At 47.6% G+C, this 24815-nt stretch overlaps 1 protein-coding gene across 2 annotated transcripts in view; it reads left to right on the top strand.

Annotated features, from left to right (window-relative positions):
- KDM1B (lysine demethylase 1B) overlaps positions 1-24815 on the top strand; it is a 1796634-nt gene that overhangs the window by 1669212 nt on the left and 102607 nt on the right. For both annotated transcript variants that reach the window (XM_069613586.1, XM_069613587.1), the window contains one exon: positions 17885-18037. In XM_069613586.1, the coding sequence (XP_069469687.1) occupies positions 17885-18037 (153 nt within the window). The remainder of the gene's footprint in view (positions 1-17884; positions 18038-24815) is intronic.

The raw sequence follows: 24815 nt of genomic DNA, 5'->3' as shown, positions 1-24815 counted from the left end.
TATATGAAGTCAAATGATTAGCCCATAACGTTCCTTGCGAACGTGAATCAACAGTACCGCCGTCCTTAGCATAGTCACTTAGAACATCAGCCATGTTGGGCATACTGTTCCAGATTGATCCACATAATCGTTTGCGCTGCCACAATGACCAACGCCGGAAAAGTGTAACAGAAACGCCCTGAGTATTGCGATAAAGACAAAAGGCCCCTATGAGGTAGGTCTGTTGAAGGGGGTTGGAGAAGTGAAGATTAAATTGTAACCAGGAGCAATTTTATCTCGAGCACGACAGTATCCCATGTCTCGAGAGGCAGACGTAGGTATTTTTAAGACAATGGGCCTCATTACACGGATGGCGGTAAGGGTTTACCGGTAAGGGTAACAGTGCCGGTAAACCCTTACCGCCTTACTATGAGGTCCCATTGTGGGACCCTACCTTACCAATGGCACTGTTATGACAGCTCTACTCAAGCAGAGAATCACGTTGGGGTACAAGCTCCTTGCATATTACAGTGGGATTATGGACCCCGTATTGAGGGGTCATTTCCCTTGCGAACAATCTTTGGCAGCCACCGCCACGTTCACCATTGAGAAGGCTGCTAGCATAGTGATGGGGTGTTCTATGACGTTATTTATTGAGTATGCATTATTTGCCATTTTGGAAAAACCTAAGGGCACGTTGACATCTCAAAGGGCTTCTGCCTACGAGGTGGTCATATCGAATCTGGCGATTTAAATAGTCTGCATACACATGATTGCTCTAACTATGAGGAGTTCTATGAAGAGCTCCCGAGTGTGAAGGAAAATGCATTGGCAACTGGGGAGATTCTCTTTATTGACAATTGTTCTAGAATCGATCAAAATGATGGACAAAGATATACAGGTTCCGCTGTGGTGAAGCACACGCCAATGGAGAGTTTGAAGTATTGACAAGTGCACAACTACCGTCTCACTTTTCGGCACAAGCTGCAGAAATAGTGGCGCTGATTGTCACGCTCGTAAATCACGCAGACCAGGAAGTAATGGTGTACAGTGACTCTGCCGATGTAACATCGAGAGTGCACGCAGGGCTAGCATGTTGGAAAAGAAGGGGCTATCTCCGAGCGGATGGCACTCCGGTGCAACACGCAGCCTTATTGGACAGACTCATTAGCTCACTACAACTCCGAGTAGCCATCGCAGTTGTGAAATGCGCAGCTCACACTAAAAGAGCAGATTTCATCTCATGTGGAAATCAAAAAGCAGATGAGGAAGCGAAGCGTTTTGCATGTACAGAAGTTATGTCATTTGACACGCCTGATGTGAATGAAAGAATGGTGGTGATGATGAGTGTGCCTAACTGTTAAAATAATGTGTCTAGAACTCAGTTGGTAGAGATTCAAGGGGAAGTGCCTCAAGACGAAAAAGACTTGTGGACGTGGAGAGGGTGTTCATTAAAACCCTCTGAAGCATTGTGGCGACAAGGCAGCACTGGTAAACCGGTGATGCCTGTAGCCTTACTAAGGGTGGTGTTGGAACAGCTACACTACTCTGCGCACATTACTAGAGAGAGCCTCGCCGCAACAGTTGCGGAGGATTGTTTTGTTCCAAATAAAGTAGAATACGTTGCATTTTATGTAGTAAATTGTATCATATGTCAAAGGTTTACTGCTGGGCCCACATTGCACACAGTTAGAGGAGTCATTCGGAGACCTAATGGTCCTTTTCTGCATTTACATATCGACTATGTCGACATGCTCCAAGTATGTAATGTATACAGATATGTGATCGTAGTGGTATGTCCTTTCCCTTATCGAGGTGGATTGAAGATGGCCTGTGTATACACTCAGACATCACCTGTCTAGCCAAATCTTTTGTATGAGAAGTATTTCCTAGATGGGGGATATGTGAAGTATTGAGATCAGATAATGGCCCTCATTTTGTCAATGAAGTCTTTGAACAAATAAGCTTGTTGCTTAGTATAAAGCCCAAGTTTTCATCAGTGTATCACCCGCAGGCAAACAGTGTCTGTGAGAGACTCAACGGCCTGTTTAAAGAGAGAGTAGCAAAATTGCAATTGACCCTGAAAAAAGGAAGGTTGCATTGTCTACCACTGGCATTGTATGCGTTGAAAAATCAGTCAGGTTCAGACCACCATCTTGCCCCCCACAAAATAGTGACAGGGAAGCAAACGAGAACACCTCTCACCTCCATCTAGAACTAGAAGTGATGCCTAGCCAACCGCAGAATTGTTAGGAAAGGAGCTATGTGATTACTTTACGTGTATGACTTAAAGTATCTCTGTCATTTCAGATCAGTTCAAGCAAAAGGGGTGTGGGGCAACACAGAAGGAGATGCTACCACAACCGGAGCTGATAAGTTTCGTCTTCCCAAACCTTTCCCCGGGGATACAGTTTTAATAAGGAACTTTACTAGAAGGTGGCACGAACCTCGTTTTAACGGCCCCTTCATACTGAAGGACGCTACACCGTCTGCAGTCAAAGTACAAGGCAGACGCGCTTGGATATTTCTCGGATATGTGAAGATCTATGCTGGAGAACCCCGTCACCCTCCCCCCCCCCCCCATCGGAAGTAAGCATCGGGGGAAGAACCACAGCACATGCAGACTAGGTCTATGACGAGGAAGAAGGACGCAGAAGCTGTTGAATAAAGATAAAGAGTATATCGGACTGTGTTTTATTTTGGGACACTCTTTTCAGTCACTAAAAAGGAGTTAAGGGAAGCTATTTGTTCTTGAGCCAGAGGTGTTTATTGACATTGGACTGAGACATGTTTAAGTCTTGATCATAAAGAATACCATGCCAGATTTGGAATTCCTTTTCGACTGCTGGAAGAGGGAGCAATATCCCGATTCCTTTCTTAGTGAAATTCTTTTTGGAGGTGCCTATGATGGTGCCCAATGACATTTCACAGATTGTTCTTGCACTTTTATTGTTCATTTTGAACGCTTACCCTGCGCTTCTGCCCTTATAGGGAGAATTACTAGCGTTCATCTTTTCCTGCAAGACCCTAAGAATGGTCCACTTGTGAGGAGATTGCTTGCAGCTATCATTGATCAAATCCTTCAGCTACCTGAGTACAGTGGGGAAAACGCAAATGCCCCTATCACCAGATAATGCACATAAACTGGTTAGCTTAGTGTTTTACTATGTGATTGTGGAATGCCTGCATTGTGTTGGGATGTCAGAACCTTCCTGAGAGACCCGAGAAACAATGCAGTACCTAATGAAATATTGAGAGAAATCATAATCCAAGTGAATGGGTACTCGGAGAGAACACTGAGAACTGAATGAGGCCTTAGATGGAGAAGATCCAAAGGTCTTCTGATTAAGGAATTTTGTTTCATGCTGAAGGAGAATCTTCATGTTTTCTGGTCAAAGGCCAAATTCTGGTCTCCACTGGTAGCTTGTGTTCAGCATCGTATAGCCAGCTGAGGCTGATCAAGGAATTTTTGAAGCTGATTCAGCAGATTCCAGCAGTAGTCCATGATGTTGCCCCATTAAAGATTGTTTTTCCTTCCTTAAAAGTAAAATGGGCAGCATCAGTAACAATTTTGTCATGGCAGATCACGAGAGACGTTCACGATGTGCAAAAAGCTATTGCTACACTATATGCACATTGGTGAATGTTCATGTTCCAGCGTTGGTGATTCCTAAAAGTGATTTGAATCTTGACAGTTTCCCGAAAGCAGATGTTCACCTGAGGAAGAAGAGATCTGTGGAGCTGATTAATCGAATGAAGAGGGAGAACTATTTCTCTCTTCTCTGCCAAGTCAATTGAAGCCTTTGACTCCATCCCGTATGAACAGAGACTGTTCAGCCAGACTTCATCAGTATTCACGTTGATCTTTATGCCAAGAATCCAGGTTGGAGCAAATACCAAATTGCTGCAGATTACCAGATGGGAATTGCTGCAGACGATCAACACAACCATGAAGGGAGTCAATGCTATCAGAGAAGAGATGAGAGCCATAAGACTGATGACTCTTCAGAATAGATATGTCCTGGATGTGATCACAGCTATGGATTGAGGTGTTTGTGCAAAAATCGGAAAATCATGCTGCACATTCATACCTTCTCACGATGATGAGAATGGCACCTTGACAGAGGCCATAGAGATGCTGACGAAGTTACGTGTCCAGATGATAGAAGAAGAAGCCGTTGCTGATGACAGCTGGTTTGGATGACTTTTTTGTTGGGTTCCACAATGGATGGCAGGCATGTTCAAGTTCCTTGGAGCCATGATCGTGTTGCTGTTGCTTGGATTCTGTGTGATCAGGATAATATTGTCACAATGTAAGAAAACGGCAAAGAAAGCCATAGGGATGAAAATTATTATCGATGTTGAACCAGGATAGGAAGCCAGAGAATTGACAGATGAAGAAATCAGAGACTTTGTGAAGGCCAGTATCCATGCACCTGAGGGAACAAAGTTCCTATATCCAAAGAACCATTAGAAATATGTGGCAAGATGGATCTATTGCAGCCCAAGTGGACAATGCATGCTCATGACTTGGAACAAGGATGAACATGTGAAATCAGCTGGATGCCTGAATGGAGTCATAAAGATATGGATCCCAAAGAAGCATTGTGTCAGACAAGGATGTCTAGATGTGAAGGATGATGGGAGAGTGATCAATGAATCGCCCAGAGGGGGGAGTGTAGAGAAGGATCTAAGTACCCCCACCTCAATCACCTCGCCCATCTTGCCTATATGTTGGGAACTAGAGAGTGAGACACGTGCGATACCAGTGAAAATACCGATACCAAGGAGAATCCTGGAAGCAAGGTTCCCATTGAAAAAACCATACCTGCAAACGAGACATTACGATGGTCATTTGAATGAAATCCTGCAAGAAACAGGACAAATGAATGACGAAGATGAATGATGTCATACAGAGCAGAGCTGACGTACCTAGAAGAGAAGCACAGACTAGAGAATGCAGATATTCTATAAGACATTAAGAAAGTATCCAAGATAAGTGTCATTTTGGGATCAAGATGAAGAAACTTATGCTACACAGTGGATGAAGATATCAAGCTGTTTTACACGTGTACATATGCAAAGAAACGCAAGCAGACAACGTATTCTTGAGGCTAGCTTAATAGTGATTAGATTGCAGCATGCGCCAACATGTACGTATATATTGGAGTCAGTAAAGAATGGCTGTTTCCACTACGTATTATAGCAGAGCTGAGCTAAAGAAGGAAGGCCTCTTTTTTCCAGTGTGTCGCAGTTAGAAAATAAGTGAATTATAGGCGAATCTCAGAAAGGCGAAGCTGGATGAGCCAAGAAGCCAAGGCCATATCGGGCTGGAGTGAGCAGACATTGGATACACATCGTGTGAAAGAACAAAGCTCCTGTTCTGGGGGCATGGGCAAAAACAAGAAGAGGTTAGAGATCTATTAGAAAAATAGTATTTAATGCACTAGAAACTCGATTTTGTGGTCTTCAGTCACATGGAGGGAAGAAGTTGGACGAGCATGATGGTCACACGCATGAGGGCAGAGCGTACCTCCACTCCCCTGAATTCTCCAGAGCAAGAGAACACTCCCAAGGACAAGTTCAAACCCCTAATTGACAGCAGACCACTGAGGTGATGATAGATGATTATGCTAATTGTTGGGAATATATGGTTAAGACTAGCTGACCAGCACGTGGAAGCTCAGCCTGCGTGCTGCTAGCGTAGGTGGGGAGGTACTGACGGAGGTTAGAAGGCAACCAATGTTAGAGGTCCGCATGATTAAGGGTCCTATAGTTGTGTAGCCAATGGACGTTGTGTATTTAGTGAAGTTGATAGTAACCTGTTAAAGGGGAGGACTTAGTTGCCCCACCTGAAGTTAAGAAGCAAATCATTTTCTTCCACTGCCTTAGATGAGTATGGATCATATACTTAGATGATCCCTTATACCTGATCACAATTGCCACTAGGTTCTTGTAGTTTGCCACGTAGGATGACGTCAGTAATACGTAGGCTGATGTCACATATGACGTTTCTTTGTTATAAAAGCAGGTTTTTTTAAAGATGCATTGAGGGTCCTTACGCTGAGATGTTTGTTAATGTCCGTTGTACTGTTTTAGATAATTGATATTAAAACAGTTATCCTTTTGTCAACTTCCTGGGTCGTTTCGATTATCGATGTCTGGATCCCCATCTATCTCAAGGGGTATTGCTACCTCATCTTACAGGGCTGAAGAGACCCCAGTTCAGAATTCCTTCTGTCTCTGCCCGCTTCGGGCCTTCAGATAGGTGAAGTCAATGGCTACCTGGCGGCTTTGTTTGTTTAAGAGGATTCCAGATCAGGAATTATTTTTTACGATTTCGGTAATGACCCAATTTCTGAAGGGCCTAGTACACAAGTTTCCCCCTGCACCATTTCTGGTTCTGGATTGGAACCTCAATTTGGTACTGAACTTTTTGTTGGTGGCTCCATTTGAGCCCATGACTTCTTGTTCTGTTAGGCTGCTCACGCTTAAGACAACTTTCTTGGTGGCGATCACCTCGGCAAGGCGTGCAAGTGTGCTTCATGCTTTGTTTTGCAGACTGCCTTTTGTATGTTTTTTCAAAGAGAACACTACTCTTAAATTCTGACTTAAATTTCTGCCAAAGGTGGTTTCAGAGTTCCACATCTCTCAGAGCATTGAATTGTCAGTGTTCTGCCCTCCACCCCTCCCCCCCTAAGGATGAGGAAAGGCTGCACAGGCTGGTCCTGAAGAGGGCCTTCAGCTTTTACGTGGCCAGGATGGCAGATTTTAGACGTGATGACCCACCTTTTGTGGCTTTCTGTCTAGGAAAGGTCTGGAGTTTACAAGAAGAAATGTTCCAGCTGTATAATTCTCTGCATTGCACAGTGCTCCCAAAAGCACCAGGCATTAGAGCACATTCCATAAGGAACATGGCGACATCCTCCGCTTTGTAAAGGGATTTGCCATTGAAAGAGATATGTTGAGCAGCGCCACACGTTCACTAAGCATTATTGCTTGGCTGTGGCACGTGGCTTAGATGCTCAATTTGGCAGAGCAGTGTTGCATAGCTGCTTTGTCTGAGGGCTTTCATCCTGCCTCTGCACTCTGTACTCCTTTGGGAGTCTATCAGATGAGGAATCTGTGGGAGAAGGCAATCCATTGAAGGAGACACTTTTTACTGGTAATGTTCTTAATATGGATTATTCTCCCGCAGACTACTCATTGGCCTCCCATCCTGCCCTGCTATGAAAGTGGCCTGTTGCTGTTTCTGGTTAATCTCTGCTAATGGGACTAAAAACTTAAGGTTGTGATGATTGGATGTTAGGCATATTTCGGTGCTTTTTGGTTGTGTCCTGTCAGCCTGTTGCTCTCAGTACAGTGACTGTTCCTCACGGGAAGAAACTACAGTAATGATTTATGTGTTTTCTTTTTTTCTCTCTTTAAGCCGAATCCCTATGGATACTTCCTCTGTGGCCGCTGAGCTTGGCTTAAAATAGGTGGGGAACTGATGTATGGGGGCGCAGTAACACAGTTTACGTACTTCCGACATCACATCCGAAGTCGAGGAGTGGCGCAGCTGAGCTAAGAGGAGTCGACATTGAGTCTTATTCATACATCCCGTCCCCTCTCCTCCATCCTTGTGGGCATCCCCCAACATGGGGATGCTACCGGAACCTTTGGCAAATAAAAATGGAGCCCCTGCCCTCCTTTAAATTTGGTATAGCGTGCAGGGACAGGGCTGCAGGCGTAGGAACGCCCACCTTGAGCCCTGCCCTCCGGCGCCTCATCTCAGTCCCTTTTTCCACATGGATGGTGTCTGACCTGGCAGCTAGGCGCAGAGACTTTTTTACTTTCCGCTTGCTTCCGTTCTTGTTTGTTTTTATCTTTTTCACCTCCCTTTGGTGCCTTGCCTCCCTCAGCACATGTCGGCTGCAGGAGAATATACGAGAGGTGCATCCTGCGATCGCTCGTTCCTGACCTCGGACCTGCTTGCGCTCTGTCTTGAGTGCTTGGGGTCCGCCCACTCTTAGGTTAACACTTCTGATTCAGGTTCCAGGGCCAAGGAGTGCCCTTCCATGTAGGAGCCACCACGTCGCACAGGGCCTTCGCACCCTCCCGCTTAGGACCTTGGCACAAGGCCGCAAGATTGCAGACAAGCACGCGGCAAAGCCTGCTAGGCCTGCGGCAATCTTGTATTGGGATGCAGGCCTTCCTGGCCCTTCGCCCACGGAGTTGGCCATGCTAGAAGGTTCCATTCCACTTCCCTCAGGAAGCTGCAGCAGACCGTATGGTACAGGTGGGTGGTCTCTGCTGGATCACATCTACCCATACGCAGCCTTACGGCTACCCACCCCAGGCCCCCAGGAGCTTTGAGCAGGAGAGGAGACCCAGCACCCCTGAGGGCCATGGCCCTCAAGACCAGTGGTTTGTGAGGACCACTTCCTCAAGCGCTTCCTCCTTCTCATGTGCTCCCCATAGATGCCGGGGCTTCTTGAGGGTTTCATCAAGGAAGTGATCCCACAGGTCGTGCCGACTAGTCCTCCACCTCTGGGGCCTCCTCCATTTCCTCCGCTGCTTCCAGTACCATTGCCAGTTCCTCCACTGGTCCAAGCTCTGCCAGTGCTTCAGGGCCCTCCTCCTCTACTGTACCACCAACGCCTCCCCCGCAGCAGCCAATGGATCCACAGCTATCTTTGGGTCCGAATAAAGGGGGAGGGGCCCTCTGGTTCTGCTGTCTCGGGACCTGGACTCCCCTTCATCTGGAAAAAAGGAGAGGGGGATGATGATGGCGACGATGACACCCAGGATGAAGAGCCTTTGGCCTCAGTAAAGGCCTTTCACGACCGTCTGCAGGGCCTAGCAGAGTTCTTGGGGGTCCCTCAGCCAGAGTAAGCCCCCCAGGAGTCAGGAGTGCTAGTGGAGGTTTTGGCCAGGTGCGCAACAAGCCGCTCAGGCATTCTGCTCCAGAAGGATGTTCTACAGGTGGCAAGAAAATCTGGGAGAATCCCAGGGCCAATGCCCAAATGAACAAGTAGTTGGACAGCCGGTTCAGGCTTTTGGATGGGGAGTCAGTCCTCCTGGTCTCCCACCCCTACCCACACTCTTCAGTAGTGGCAGCAGGCTGTATTCCAAACCATCGTCTTCGTCGTCCTCTGCAGGGGCCTTCTCTGGTTGTCTTTCCAAAGAGGACAAAGCCCTTGAGTCTTTGGGCAAGCGCTGCTACCTCAACTCTGGGCTGCATTTGCGGCAGGCCAACGCTGCGGTGAACCATAAACTGTGGTAGGAGATCGGGGAGTTCCTTTCTGACCTCCCCCTGTGCCACGGCCTGGAGGATGGCCGGGCCGTGGCACAGGACCTCATGGAATCTTCGGTCTCCCATATCCATACAGCCTGCAGAGGGCTGTTCCTGGGAGTCGAGATAAGGCAGACGGTGTGGATGCATGCCACTAAATTCTGCTCTGATGTGCAGAAGAGGATCCTGGATCTGCCTTTTGAGGGGCTGTGATGGGGTCTTAATTTCAAAGGGCTAATAACCATATCATGTCATTGGGAATGATTGCAATATTACCATGTTATTGGGAATGTTTACAATATTGCCAGGAAGAAGCTACTTAGGTCCTCTTCTCTAATAAGTAATGGCTTGTGTTGTTGGTTGCCAGGAGACGATAGAGGAAGAAAAGGAGCAAGACGTCAGTTACCAATGGGCGTTTTGAAATGGAGGTGTTGCTGAAGTTGTTCGCGCCATTGCGCCAGTTTTAAAAGTTATTTTTGCAAAGTTACGTGTTCGGCGAAGAAGGAAAGTCTTTTCTAGATTTCAGAACGAGTCCGAAGAAGTTACGAGGCAGATCAAGTGAGGAGCGGACCGCCTGCCACTTCAATGGTCCTCATTTCCAAGGTGCGTAGAAAGCAGGAGGGGAGCGGACCTCTACAGCTGATCGTGTCCCTCTCCGTCAGCTGTCGAAAGGAAGGGGCGGAACTAACTGCTGTTCGCGTCCATACCTTCCGATACTAGGCGTACCGAAAAGGAGGGGCCACGCAGCTCGAAGCCGTTGACGAGTGTGAATCCGGCAGCAGTGGGAAGCAGATAAGATGGTGGAACCACGTAATATCGCTGATCGAGGTGCGGCAAGGACTGAAATGAAAAGAAACCAAAGGGGCAGGTCTGAGCAGGAATCCAACATTATTACAAGGTTGTAAGGAGAGAACGCACACTTTGAAGGCACACTTCATGAAAGAGAGGGTCCTAATTAACCACGTCACTTCATTGAGAGGAGTTGTTAATTATTGATGGGACTATTTTTAAGAGCCTAACATTAAAGCAATGAAGGGAAGCCGGGAGAAAGAACAGGTTGTCACCCGGGAAAATCAGCAGTACTAGAGTGAGACTGATAAGAGACTTCTCTTTGTTCGAACAACACCAGAAGAGATCTCACCCGCCTACTTCCCGAACAGTTGTTTTATTTCCTTATACTAACAAACTTTGCGCCGGATGTTGTTGTCACAAGAAGAACTTGAGCTCTACCAACGTTATTCTCTGTGAAGCGTCTGAAAAATCCTGACAGAAGACCTCTTCACACTACAGTATCCTTTATTGTATATCTTTATTTTAATTTTTTTGTTCTTCTTCCTCTGAAAAGGACAAAATAAACATTAATGGTTTGTTGGAATTTTAACTGATAGTCTGTGTTTCTCTAAATCCCACATCAAAACTTAACAGGGGCCAGATCGTTTTCATTCGTCAAGTGATGAGCTGACAACCTCTACGCAGATGCCAAATACTTGGCCATCCTCACTGAACCACCGCTTCAAGGGGTTTCGAGACTATGGTGCACGGAGGCCTGACAGGGTCCCCAGTGACCACAGGAGGAAACATAATTTTTTCAGCTTCCCCCTCCTCCAGTCCCGCCTCAGATGCTAAAAAGCAATGATGTAATGGTCTGGGGACACAGCTCGTCTGTAGGGTGCCAGCTGGCTCTCTTTCAGGACAGCTGAAAGCGTCATTTGAAGATTACTTGGACCCTTTCTATAGTCTCCACAGACTTCAGTCTTCCTCTTCCTTTCCCTCTATCTTCCTCTCCTTTTCAGACTCAGATCGGGTCCCCGGTCCTTTTACGGGATTTCCTCTCTTCTAGAGATGCAGGTGGTGGAGCCAGTTCCTCAGGGTAGCGGCTACTACTCCAGGATTTTTGCAGTACCCAAGAACAACCAGGCTGGCAGGGTTGTCTTGGACCTGTAATTTCTCAACCTTCCTTTACCACTAGAATGTTTAAAGAGGATTATTCCCGTGCACATAGCCGAGTCTCTATACACAGGGGACTGGATTTGTTCCCTAGACCTCAAGGATGCATACCTGAATGTCCCAATCTACCAGCCGCATCAAACGTTTCTACGGTTCATGATTATGTCGTACCAATCCTAGTACAAGATTCTGCCTTTCAGCCTGAACTCGGCCCCTCGCATCTTCACGAATGGGGTGGCGGGGCTCGACTGCCTGGAGGGCCATTACTGATACCCTTATCTGGATGACTGGCTTTTGAGGGCGGTACACTCCTCCCAAAGACTGCCAGATGTTCTTCACCTGCTGGGTTTCTCTTTCAACCAGAGAAAGTCGCAGTTGACTCCCTCCCAGGTTCTGATGGTCCTTGGAGTGCGATGGGACACGGCAGTTCAGTGGGTGTAACCCACGCCTGAGTCTCCTCCCTCCGCAAGGGCACTTTCTGGTCAACTCGACCACCTCGGCATGGGAGTTCCAGCACTTCTAGGACTCGTGACGTCTTGCATGCTCACGGTTTGGCACGCCCGCCTGAAGATGAGGCGCCTCCAGCTCCATCTGGCACCCAATTGGGACCAGGAATTGGGCTCGCAGTTGGACAGGGTCTCAATTCCCCTGTCCCTCCGCCCAGATCGGCACTGGTAGCTGATGGACTGCATTGTGGCAATGAGCCCCTTTTGCCCTGACGGAGCCCACTCTGGTGGTGGCGATGGATTCCTCGCTTTAAGGGCTGAGGGGCCTACTCTGGAGGGCTACTCGATTCTTGCCGCATGTTCACTGCTCTGGGCAGTGGGCCGGGTGCTCAAGACCTTTTTGCCCCTCATCAGGGAAAAGGCGGTTCTGGTCACAATTGACCACTCAACAGCAGTGTTTTACCTGAAAAAGCAGTTTGGAACCCCCCACCCCCAACCCCTGCACATGGAGGTGGTATCGATCTGGGAATGGGCCCTGACAGAGGGGTTATGGATTTCCTTGGTCCATCTCCCAGGGGACAGCAACGCGGAAGTGGACCAGTTGAGCTGCTTGGGGTTAAACACCTACGAGTGATAGTTACACATCAACTCCTTGTTACCCCTGATCCGGCGCGGGGGGTTTCTGGATTTGGATTTATTCGCATGTCCTCTGAATTCCAAGTGCCCCCGGTTTGCTTCGTGGGCAGGATGGGGTCAGAGGTCTCTGGGAGATGCCTTCCAGATCTACTGGCACAGCTGCAGATTTTATGCGTTCCCTCCCCTGCCATTGATCCAGCGGACCCTCTGCAAATTCTGTGCATCAGTGGGCTACAGCCTCATTCTGATTGCCCGCCACTGGCCTTCAAGGGCTTGGTTCTCGGATCTGCTGCAGTTGTGCTCCCAGGGGCACGTCCATCTTCCGATCCCCAGCAGGGGCTTCCTGACGCTGCAGGTTGGAGCAGTGGAGCACCCAGATCCAGCCAGGCTGGCCCTAGCGACCTGGTTCCTGAACAGCTGAGACTACAGCATGCTCAATTTTTAGATGAAAACTGGGACATCATACAGGAGGCCAAGGAGGCTGTCTACTCTCTCCCAGTATAAGTGCAAGTGGACTTGGTTTTGCCACTGGGCTTGCGACAAGGGGCTGGACCCCATCACCTCCTCCCTGGATGATATGCTGACGTTCTTTGCACACCTGGCTCGTTCTGGCATTCAGGTGGATACCTGCCGCACCTATTTGGCAGCCATTGGGGCCTACAAGAATTACACAGAGTACGTTTTTTCAGTAGCCATCCCAGTGGTTAAAGTCCACCTCAAGTGCTGTCCAGGCTTTTTCCTCCGGTGCATAGGCTACATATCCGGTCTGGGACCTCAATGTGGTTCTTGCAGCCTTCTTAGCGTAAGCCTTTTGAGCCGATGGCCTTAGTGAACATCCGGCTGGTGAGGCTATAAACAGTACTATTGGTGGTGCTCACTTTTGCCCACAGGGTCAGCGAGCTGCAGTGCAAGCATTGTCTTCATGCAAGCCCTTCATCACGTTTCATAACGACATGGTCATCTTGCTGACTCATTCAACTATTTTGCCCAAGGTGGTCTCTCTATTCCATTTCAATCAGGAAATCTGCATGCCGTTGTTCTTCCCGAACCCACAGATGGAGGCAGAAAGGGCTTTACATTCCTTGGACCTCAAGAGAGTCATCAAGTTCTATCTCTCTAGGACAAAATCCTTCAGAAGTGAGGCTGTGTTCATCATTCTCGGGGGGCACGTCCCCCGGCACCCAGGCTTCCAAAGCTTCTATCGCCCGTTGAATAGTCGAGGTCATTTCAGAGGCGTATACGGCCATGGGCAAACCAGTTCCTGAGGGGATTCATGCCCATGCGGTCAGAGCTAAGACCACGGCCGTCATGTTTCAGAGACATGCTTCTTGGGATGTTATCAGCAAGGTGGCTACTTGGACCACTCCATCAGCCTTCTGTAAGCAGTATTCCCTGGATAACGGCTCCAGGCGCGATGCAGAGTTCCTTCAGGAGGTTGTGAAGAACCTTTTTGCTTCGTCCTATATATGAGGCAGGTTGTCACAGCTTCACCCTATGGTCTTGTTCAGTGGAATCCAAGGATGGAGGAAAAGGCACGGCACGTATGAGTAATTAAAGTTACTCATCGTAGTGACTAGAGTACTCAGTCCATAGTCCCCTTTCCTCTACATGTGCCGCCCACCTTCCCCCCCTTGTATGCCAGGGGCTAATATATTGAGTGTAGCCAGGTATTTAAGCATCTGATGTGTTAATAGGGGACTGAGGTGGGCGCCGGAGGCAGGGAGGGGCCTCGTGGCGCGTGGGAAAGCTGATATCGCACCCCCTCCACCACTGCACTATACCAAATTTAAAGGGGGAAGCTCAATTTTTCTCTGCTAAAGGTTCAGGTACCGTCCCCATGTTGGGGGATGTCCACAATGAAGGAGGAAAGGAGACTATGGACTGAGTATTCTAGTCACTACAGTGAGTAACTCTAATTAATTTGCCCCCTGTTGAATAGTTTCTGAGGCAACTGATGCTGGAAGGTTATCTATCAGATGAGGAATCTGCGGGTGAAGAATCCATACTAAGAACGTTACCGGTAAGTAATTTCTCATTCTCACCCGTCCTCTCCCCTGTGGCATTGGTGTCTATTTAGCATTTAAAACCAACTGGTAATTTAGCCCCGGTTGGTGGAGGCAGTTTTAAAGTTCCTCAAATGAGTTGTGATCGAGTGTTTTTGTGTGGGACAGAATTGTCTTCATACATTTTGTCATTGCTTATTTAAAAGATGCATTTCTTTTGCTGCAAAATATCCATACCCATCTCTATGAGCATGTGGGTTGTAAAACCTGCAACTCCTGCACCTTGATTAAGCATTCTTTGAAGGTGCAGCGATGCTCTGGAAAAACTAGCATACAACTCTATGCCAGTTGAAGTTACAATGAAAATCGATCATTCCAGTTTGCTCACTCCTAAAACAATTCAAACACTAGTAGTGATTTTTAGACAGTACCTGTTGTCTCACAGGATTTGTATTCCTGTTCACATATCCTGTTACTTCACAAGACATATTAAACATAAGTGTCATTCAGTTGGGTTCTGTTAGGCAGAAACCTGTGCAGTTCCCTTAGGGACCACTGCAAAAGATTTAAGACTACAGGTGTTGGCAGTAAACCCACTTGGTAGCAGTCTGTACCACCCAGATTTACCTGGTAGCTGTGGCTGAGCAGTCAGACTTCCCTCAAGAAGAGTTAGGCAGTATGCAAAGTATACTCAATAGGCACTCAGATACAATAATGCAAGCAAACACTGACCAGAGCTTTGGTATCAAAGTATATAATTATTTATTTAAAAACACACAGTTGAACACTCCAGCACTCTTATTGTAATATATTCTAAACACAGTTACTATTATGATATATACACCCCTTTTTCCCTATTAGAAAATCACAGTAAAACACCACTTATTTTCATACAGAGGTGAGCGCTTAACTAGATTGCACTCTAATAAGTTTGTGAAAAAGGGGGGGGGGGCAGAATATGAAAAGGTACACCACTCTACGATTCCAGAACACTGTTAGCAAGGCAGAGAGCAAAAAGTCACTGGTGAGCCAAAGTCCAAAAGCTGGGCCGACTCTTAGAGAGAGCAGAGCACAAATGCGCCCAAGATCACACAGTTACACTAGGCTTAGAAAGGCTTGCAGAGGGTTCAGAAAAGCGTTGAGAGGCTTAGAAAAGTTTAGCCAAGGTGTCCCAGGCTAACCCAGGTTCGAAAGTCGGGGGCTAAATCTACCCCGTACAGTCGGTAGCAAGGGAAGCCAGGCGGGACACGGTACCTTATGTGGGAAGGATCCTCCAGCGGTGGCAGTTGTTCCTGGTAGTGGGTGCAAGTTGCGTCGTCGTCCAGGGGAAGAGAAGATCTCGACTTGGAGGAAAGATGAAGGTCGTTGCACTACCAGGGCAGAAACCAGCCGCGGAGTTTTCCGGTTAAAGGTGGTACCTTTGTCTCGCGGTCGTGGTAAAACGTGGTATCCCGGTTGCCGGGGTGCTTGGCACGGGCAAGGCGGCCACGAGATACGTCGGGAAAGCGAAAAGACGGTGAAACTGGTTATCTCCACCAGTTAAAGGAAGAAGACTCTCCGGCGGGAGATGTCCTCTGTCGTTGGGAAAAAGTGGTGAGGCGGTCCAGCAGGGCTCCACCGGTAGTGGTGTTGTGGCAGGTCGGCTCAGCTTCTCCCTCGTCGGATTCTTAGGTCCTGTGGCGACTTCTGAAGTTCCAGTCCCCAAAGCCCTGCTTTTATGCAGCAAACCCCCATTCACTCTGCCTAGTTGTCACTCAAACATGCTAAGTGGTGAGCCGGCCGGCTCACCACTTGGGCCAATCAGGACGGAGTGCGACTTGAGTTGCCTAGGCAACTCAGTCCAGGGTGCCTAAATTCCCCTCCACCCCTCCTAAGTACCCCAGACATAGTGGCACCACTTTGGAGGGCTTCTGTGGAGAAGCCCGCCAAAAAGTGGAACAAAGGGCTCAACTTGGGTTGGAGTCACAGAAGAGAACACAAACGCCATTTTAGAATCAAGTTTTGGCAAAAAATACCAACCGGAGAATTAATAATTAAATAAACCGGCGGTATGTTCGCGGCTACCGTAAATAATTAAATAAAGGTAGTAGCCTAAAACAATGGGAAATCCCATAGGAAAATATTTGCGGTTGAATATAAAAAGTAGTATCCACTGCCACCAGCCAAAACTCGATCAGGGGGGACGGAGACGTGCCCCCTCGACTACCAGACCCTGGGGCAATCGAATTGCCCCAGCCAGTACGTCCACAATATGATGGTTGGTACTGGTTCTGTTCAGAATTTAAGACTAGTAAAGTCAATGGTGACTTTACATGCCCTGGGAGACAGTAGTCAGTCCCAGGGTATGCAGTCTATCCTGGGGGGTCACTATGACACCCCTGTGTTACTGCCTCCAGGCTGTGTAACACATATCACAAAAACACATGAAACCCTATGGAGTCAAAGACCCCATAGCCCATTAAACACTTCTAGATCCAAAGAAAACGCACTCAAATCATGTCCAAGAGTGAGGGTAAAATAGTCTCACTCTTGGCAGGAGAAAAAAATAAACCCAAAAAATCCAGCAAAGCTGCTGGGGGACTCTCTAGGTTAGGAAATTCAGCCTAAACAGAGAATTCTCCCTAGCAGGTTCCATAAGAAATATCAAACATGCGTATCATTCAATTGCGTATAGACTGGTCACTCGTTTGTGTAATATTCCAAGACGACTTCAAACTCAGCAATTAAATAATATACATTTTGCATTCACTTGAACCAAAATTCGTAATAGTGAGTATTATGGTTTTTAATTTAAAACCGAAAACCGTTTGACCGACTTTGGCAAAGTACTTATGAACACGCAGCGCTCCTGAATGCTTTTCTAAGTCCTTCAAAGTACAGACAACGATCTACTAGGGCTTTGTCAAGGCAAAACTTGAGTTAGTGTTCCTTGACTATGGGTGAATCTGCACAGCCAATTGAAAGTCCTCTAAAAACACCTCTGGTAGCACTCAAACAGAATGTGACAATGCACAAGGATTTTGATATGTAGCGAACTGCAGCAGATACATGTTGAATCAACACTCCTCTGTGGGACAAAACCAATTTGCAAACGGCACCAGACAGATTGTTGTCTGTATGCTGAGGGATAGAGAAAAGCAGCCATGGGCGCTGCGTGTTCGTAAGCACTTTGCCAAAGTCGTTCGAACACGGTTTTCGTTTTTAAAAAACCATAATACTCACAAATTTTGGTTCAACTTAACCCAAAATGTATATTATTTGAATGCTGAGATTAAAGAATTCTTGGATTGTAACAGAAATGAGTGACCAGTCTAAACACAATTGAATGACATTTATGTTTGATATTCTATGCAACCCAACTGAATGGCACATACGTTTAATATGTCTTGTGAAGTAACAGGATATATGAACAGGAATAATATCGCACCTAACCACGTTTCTTATCTATGGTTGTACGCATACAAAATAGGTGCCTGCAAGCAAACCTCTGTGACTTTTCGAGTCACTTTTATCTGTAACTTTCTACTCTGTGAATTTCCTAATCTTATTTTGTTTTATTTTATTGTACTGCATAATATATTTCTTTGTTCATGCAGGAGGTTCCCGACCCTGTTAAGTACTTTGTTACCCATTGGAGCAAAGATCCCTGGGCACAGATGGCATACAGTTTTGTGAAGACTGGTGGCAGCGGTGAAGCATATGATATCCTTGCTGAGGATGTGCAGGGGAAAATATTTTTTGCTGGTGAGGTAGGTATATGTTCATTCTTTTTCATTTTGAATGCTTAAGATTATTTTGAATTTAGATATATCAGGAACTTGTAGATCCAGCTTCCTCATACTCCCAACTAACCACTAAACATAATTTCTCCATGAAAGGTCTGCATACTGCTTCTTTTTAAAAAAAAAAGTTTGATTTTCATGTTACAACTGACAACCAACAGGTCTTCCCTGTTTCCATCTACCCCCCCACCTCCCCTCCCCCTTTTCACAACTCATTATAAATCAAGTTCAGGAACCATAGTCATTCAGCAAGTATTGATCGCATCACGACTTGCGAGTCTCGGCACGCAGAGTTTTATAGCCTGGCAGCTCATGACCAGTATCCTTAGGTCTCCACTTGGCCGGTCTATGCAGAGCCTTGTGTGTTTGCTTTGGGTGATTGTGCTGGCTGAGCGGCATCTGCTTGATATTGACGGAAAGTTCACCAGTAGTCGAATGGGCGACTGGTGGCCGGTAATGTCACAGCGTATCTAGTTCCCCTATGTTCACATATTGTCATATTTTCCAGCCAGGATGCAAACGTGGGGGCTCTGCTCTTGCCCCAGGATCTGGCCACCAAATATCTGGCGACTCCCGAGGCCATTCCCAGCAGTCTCTTTTCGCCACGTGATCCACCCTCTATCAGGGCAAGGAGCCACAATGCAGGCGAGTATGCTTGTGTCGAAGGGAGCATTGTTGCGATTGCGTCCTCAATATTTCTCCAGTAGGGCCTAATGAGAAGGCACTCCCATGCCACGTGATAGAAATCGGCTAGCTCTTTGCTACACCTTTTGCATCTCGGGGAGATCTCTGGGTAAAATCTGCTTAGTCTTAATAGGGAATAGTACATTTGGTGGAAGAATTTATAATGGATCAATCTGTATCGGGGATTCAGTGAGATGTGACGGGTTTGCCTACATATGTACTTCCACTGTTCCTCGCTTAGCACAACGCATACTGAAGCCTACCACTTGGTTTTGTGCATTTGTCGCTTCTCCCCTTTCCTGCTTCTAATCATCTTATATATGGTGGAGACCAGTTTAGTAGAGGTCAGGGGTTTAATTATGTAATGTTGGGACAGGTTGGGAGGGGGCGGGCTGCTTGGGAACTCGAGCCATTTAGTTTTTAGTTTCGCTCAGAGTCTATAATATTGCAGTTGGGTCACTGCATTGTGTTCCCCCCTGTGTCGTAGCTCATCCAATTGAACCAACCGCCCGTCCTGTCCCAGGTCTCCCAGCCTCGGTACGCCCATTTTTTGAAAATGTACCTTGAATGACTTTTTGTGGGTAAGCGGTATGCCGATAACATCATATATCGGTAGGTCATGGTGATAGTGAGTGGGGGTTTCCAATAGTTGGCCTATGCATTCCCATGCTCCACACTTCACTTCAATGGGTTGGACCTCTCCTCTCGGGCTTACAGCTCTGTTACCCCATAGCATTCCCATTAGGTTGTTTGGGATGGTCAATGCTCTTGCTATCGTGGTGTGTGGGGAGTTAGGATTGGGGGTGTTCCATCTCGCTATGTATTGTAGCTGAGCTGCTAGATAGTACAATTGCATGTCGGGGTATTCTAAGCCGCCTTGTTCAAATGTTGCTGCTAGGGTCTCGTGCAATTTCTGGGGCTGCTTACCAGCCCATACCAGCCTTATCATTTTCCTAGTGCAAGTCCAATATTAACAGAGGGGGTTTTATCGGCACATTGTTGAAGATGTATAGCAATTAGGCAGTATGACCATCTTGGCGAGGGCTATACGGGTGGCCTGTGAGATTGCAAGTAGAATCCATGATTCCACTTTTTGTTCCAGGGTTTCTAATACTTTTATGTAGTTATCTTTGTATAGTGTCTCGATCTTCGTAGTGACTAACGCCCAAGTAGTCTAGCCTTTGGGGCACCACCAGAAGTCCCCGCCCACGTCAGTTTGCTGCACGCTTTGGGTCAGGGGGAGGACTTCAGATTTAGTTCAGTTGATTTTGAGACCCGACAGTTCGCCGAATCTAACCACTTCTCGTGTGAGAGGGTATCAGGTTCTGCGTAGGATAATTAATATAGAGTAGGATGTCATCCGCTTATAAGGATATTATAGTGAGGTTTGCGTTCACACGGGTCCCTCAGTGCATATGTAGTTCCGGGATGTGACATGTTAGGAGTTTCCATAGCTAGGGCGAATAGGATTGGTGAGAAGGGGCAACCTTTGCGGGTGCCACGTGTAGGGAATATGTATTCTGACATTATCCCATCCGTGTATATTGCGGCTCTACAGGCCGTATATAGTAGCCTGACCCAATGGATATACGTGAGGCCGAAGCCTGACCCGTGCAGCACCTTGGAGAGGAAGGGCTATTCGACTGAGTCTAAGGCCTTCTCTGCGTCTAGGGCTGGTATCGCTATTGGGGTCTCGGGATTCACGTTAAGCATTAGGGTGAATAGGCGTCTTAAGTTGTTTTGGGTAGACCGACCCAGGATGAAGCCGGCTTGGTCTGGGAGGACCAGGGCCGGCATGTACGGTAGTAGTCGATCAGTTAGTATCTTAGCCAATATTTTACTGTCAGTATTTATCAGAGATAACGGCCTGTACGATGCCATGTGTCGGGGATCATTAACTGGTTTCGGTAGTACCGTCACTATCGCTGATCTGGTTGATTCCGGGAGGGTGCCTTTTGCTATGGCTTCCTCACACATTTTTAGGAGTTGGGCAATTAACAAGTCAGCATATGCTTTATAGAACTCAGCTGTTATACCGTCTAGTCCAGGCGATTTACCATTGGGGAGTGATTTAATGGCATCTAGGACCTCCTCTTCTGAAATAGGGACATTTAACTCGTTACCCTGTTGCTGATTGAGCCACCCCAGTGCCATCTTGTCCAGGTAGCGTGTCAGTACATCGTTCTCCGCAGTGTGGCGTGATGCATATAGCTGAGTGTAGTACTCGCAGAATTCTTTATTGATCCTTTGTAGGTCCCGGACAGCGTCCCGCCCTGGCCCACGACTTCCACTATAAGTACCGAGCCCTGTTCCCGAAGAATGGCCCAGTCCAGAGTTCTACCTGGTCGTTCCCCTCTCCATACCTCTTCGCTAATATTGGGCCTCCTATGTATCTTTCCTCACTGGCCGCAAGTTGTCGGTGTTCCTCCTGGCGTTCCCTGAGCTCCTGTCGGATCTCGGGAGAGTCCGAGGCTCCTTGCTTGTTCTCTAAGTGTCTGATAGTATCTTCTAGTCTCCCCAAGGAGCTGCAAATAGCTTTTAAGACCCATCCCTCTTTTGAAATGCATCACCCCCTGATGTAGACTTTGAAGGTCTCCCATATCGTGCCCTGATCGGGGACCGAGCCCTCATTGGTTTGGATGAAGGTCCTTATGTCTTGTTATATCTCGGCTCAGAACGCCACATCCTTTAGGGCAGTGGCTCTAAAGCGCCATCAGAGTTGACTGGGGGGGGGGGCTGTGTGGTCTGAGATACAAGCTATTATAGGTGAATGGTCGGAGAGGGTACGGGGGAGTATACTGGCTTCTGACTTTCCTGACAATGGATGTTGTCATCATGATATAATCAATTCTAGATGAAGTGTAATGTACCCTGGAGAAAAAAGTGTATTCTTGGTTGTTGGGGTGTTCGCTCCGCCATAAATCATGGCGATCGTGATACGTAGCGATGGAGGCCCACGTTTTTGCCGTCTGTGGGAGGGCTGCTTGTGTTGTGGTAGACCTGTCCAGTTCTAGTGTAAGTGCCACATTGAAATCTCCTACCCAGATAATCTCGTACGTCGGGAATCTGTGGATATGCCTGGCGCACTGGTGGAAGAATTCCGGGGAGTCTATGTTGGGAGCGTATATATTTATTATTAGGGGTTTCGTGCCAGCCAGTTCCCCTTCTAGAATTATGTATCGACCGTCCCCATATTGGATTTGTTTGTGGAGCCTGAATTGTAGAGAACCATGGATGTATGTGGCAACCCTTCTAGAGTGTGAGGAGTAGGATGAGCAATACCTGTGTATGCCCCAGCCCACTAGTTTAGGGAGTGGTGTGTCTTGAGCCAGATATATCTCCTGCAAGCACAACACATTGACCTTGTGGATTATGCTAAAGTTTGCGATAAATCAGGTATTTTTCTGGTTTGTGAATCCCCTTATATTCCAAGTCATTATGGCAAGGGGCTCACCCTTTTTTCCCTCTCGTTTCGGAAGTGGTCCTGTTATGCGTATCGATCTATTAGCTAAAATCATGGTGTGTGGGACCTGGTCTGGTATCATGGTGTCGTTCTTGCCGTGGTTTGTGTTCCTGTTATGGTTCATGCGAGTCATTGAGTTGCTACTAGTAATGGAGATAACTATAACCGTTGAGGTGTTTTTAGTAGTCTGTAAGGTATTCCGCTGTTCCTGTACTATAGGGCTGAAGTCCGCGAAGAGCCGTATAGTGGAGTTGCCCCATCTCAGCTCTTTCTTTTCTCGTGCTGCTTTGAGGATGGTATCTCTATCGCTGTAGCAGAAAGTTCTCGCGATTATGGGGCGTTCTGGTGCGCCAGGGGGTAGTATCATCGCCAGGGAGCGGTGCGCCCTCTCTACCATATACATATTTGACAGGGCAGGGTTATTGAGTATGTCCACTAGGAGTTCCACACATTTTTCCATGTTGGCTATGTGTGTAGATTCCGGGACTCCCATAATGCAGATGTTATTCCTTCTTGAGCACCCTCCCAAGTCATCATTTTTAGCTGTCACTTTCTTTACCGGTTGTTGGAGGACGGGCCACCTCGCGCTGCAGCACGGCCACTTTATCTTCGTTGTCTCTGATCCTCTGTTCCGCCTACGCCATGTGCCTGCATAGTTTCTGAATTTGTATTGCGGAGTTGTCCACATTGTAGGTAAGATTTTCTATCTTGGCTCCTAGGCTATCAGTGCTACCCTTCAGTGCCAGCAGGGTCTGGTTAAAAGCAGTCACGTCCACTTGTTCTGTTGGTTGAGTTTGCTGGAGAGAAGTTGCAGCATGGGCTTGTTCTGCTCGCGTAAACTGATCCATCTTTGCTTGCTTCTTTCTGGTATTGACCATGCTAGTGTGGAGGGATATAGCCTGGGCGATCCGGTATCTTGCCACGCTGGAGTCTCGAGGCTGGGACTGTATTTGCCAGCTGCGTATTACCATTGCTTGGTCTTCGCCGAGGATGTTGGTCGTCCTGTTCAGTGCTGGTTTAGTAGGATGTTGTTGCCCGCTCGGCCCCTTTCAGGACAGCATTGCGTGGGGCCATGGGGTTCTTGCTCGAGCCTGGGTAATCCAGCCCTCCTCGAAGCTCTCTGGGGCGCTGTGGCACACAGGTAGCGCCTACGTGCTAGTAACGATGTCAGTGAGGATGGGGAGGATTTTCTGCCTGTTCCTTGAGTGGGGCATAGGGCCGGATGGAGCTGCGGCACCAGAGAGTTCCGGGTCCTGCTGTGCTCTTGGCATCGCAAGGCGGGTTCTGTGTGCAGGGTCTTGGTTAGGGAGAATTCTCTGTTTAGGCTGAATTTCCTAACCTAGTGAGTCCCCCAGCAGCTTTGCTGGTTTTTTGGGGTTTATTTTTTTCTCCTGCCAAGAGTGAGACTCTTTTACCCTCACACTTGGACATGATTTGAGTGTGTTTCTTTGATTCTAGATGCGTTTAATCGGCTATGGGGTCTTTTACTCCATAGGGCTTCATGTGTTTTTGTGATGTGTGTTACACAGCACCCTCAGTACAGTAGCACAGGGGTGTCATAGTCACCATTGACTTTACTAGTCTTAAATTCTGAACAGAACCAGTACAAACCATCATATTGTGGACATACTGGCTGGGGCAATTCGATTGCCCCGCGGTCTGTTAGTCGAGGGGGTATGTCTCTGTCCCCCCTGATCGAGTTTTGGCTGGTGGCAGTGGATACTACTTTTTATATTCAACCGCAAATATTTCTCTATGGGATTTTCCCATTGTTCGAGGCTACTATCTTTATTTATTTAATTACGATAGCCTCCAACATACCGCCGGTTTATTTAATTAATATTAATTCTCCGGTTGGTGTTTTTTGCCAAAACTCGGTTCTAAAATGGCATTTGTGTTCTCTTCTGTGACTCCAACCCAAGTCGAGCCCTTTGTTCCACTTTTTGGCGGGCTTCTCCACAGAAGCCCTCCAAAGTGGTGCCACTCTGTCTGGGGTACTTAGGAGGGGTGGAGGGGGATTTAGGCACCCTGGACTGAGTTGCCGTGGCAACTCAAGTCGCACTCTTGTGTGATTGGCCCAAGTGGTGAGCCGGCCGGCTCACCGCTTAGCATGTTTGAGTGACAGCTAGGCTGAGTGAATGGGGGTTTTCTGCATAAAAGCAGGGCTTTGGGGACTGGAACTTCAGAAGTCGCCACAGGACCTAAGAATCCGACGAGGGAGAAGCTGAGCCGACCTGCCACGACGACACCACCGGTGGAGCCCTGCTGGACCGTCTCACCACTTTTCCCAACGACAGAGGAGATCTCCCGCCGGAGAGTCTTCTTCCTTTGACTGGTGGGGATAACCAGTGTCACCGTCTTTTCGCCTTCCCGATGTATCTCGTGGCTGCCTTGCCTGTGCCAAGCACCCCGGCAACCGGGATACCACGTTTTACCACGACCGCAAATTTAAGGGTAATACCTTTAACCGGAAATCTCTGCGGCTGGTTTCTTCCCTGGCAGTGCAACGACCTTCATCTTTCCTCCAAGTCGAGATCTTCTCTTCCCCTGGACGACGACGAGACATGCACCCGCTGCCAGGAACAACTGCCACCGCTG

This window comes from Ambystoma mexicanum, chromosome 5p, assembly GCF_040938575.1.
Source record: "Ambystoma mexicanum isolate Mex_15411 chromosome 5p, UKY_AmexF1_1, whole genome shotgun sequence".
NCBI lineage: Eukaryota > Metazoa > Chordata > Amphibia > Caudata > Ambystomatidae > Ambystoma > Ambystoma mexicanum.
Note: the sequence above shows the minus strand (reverse complement) of the source record. Positions and strands in the feature narration are given on the sequence as shown.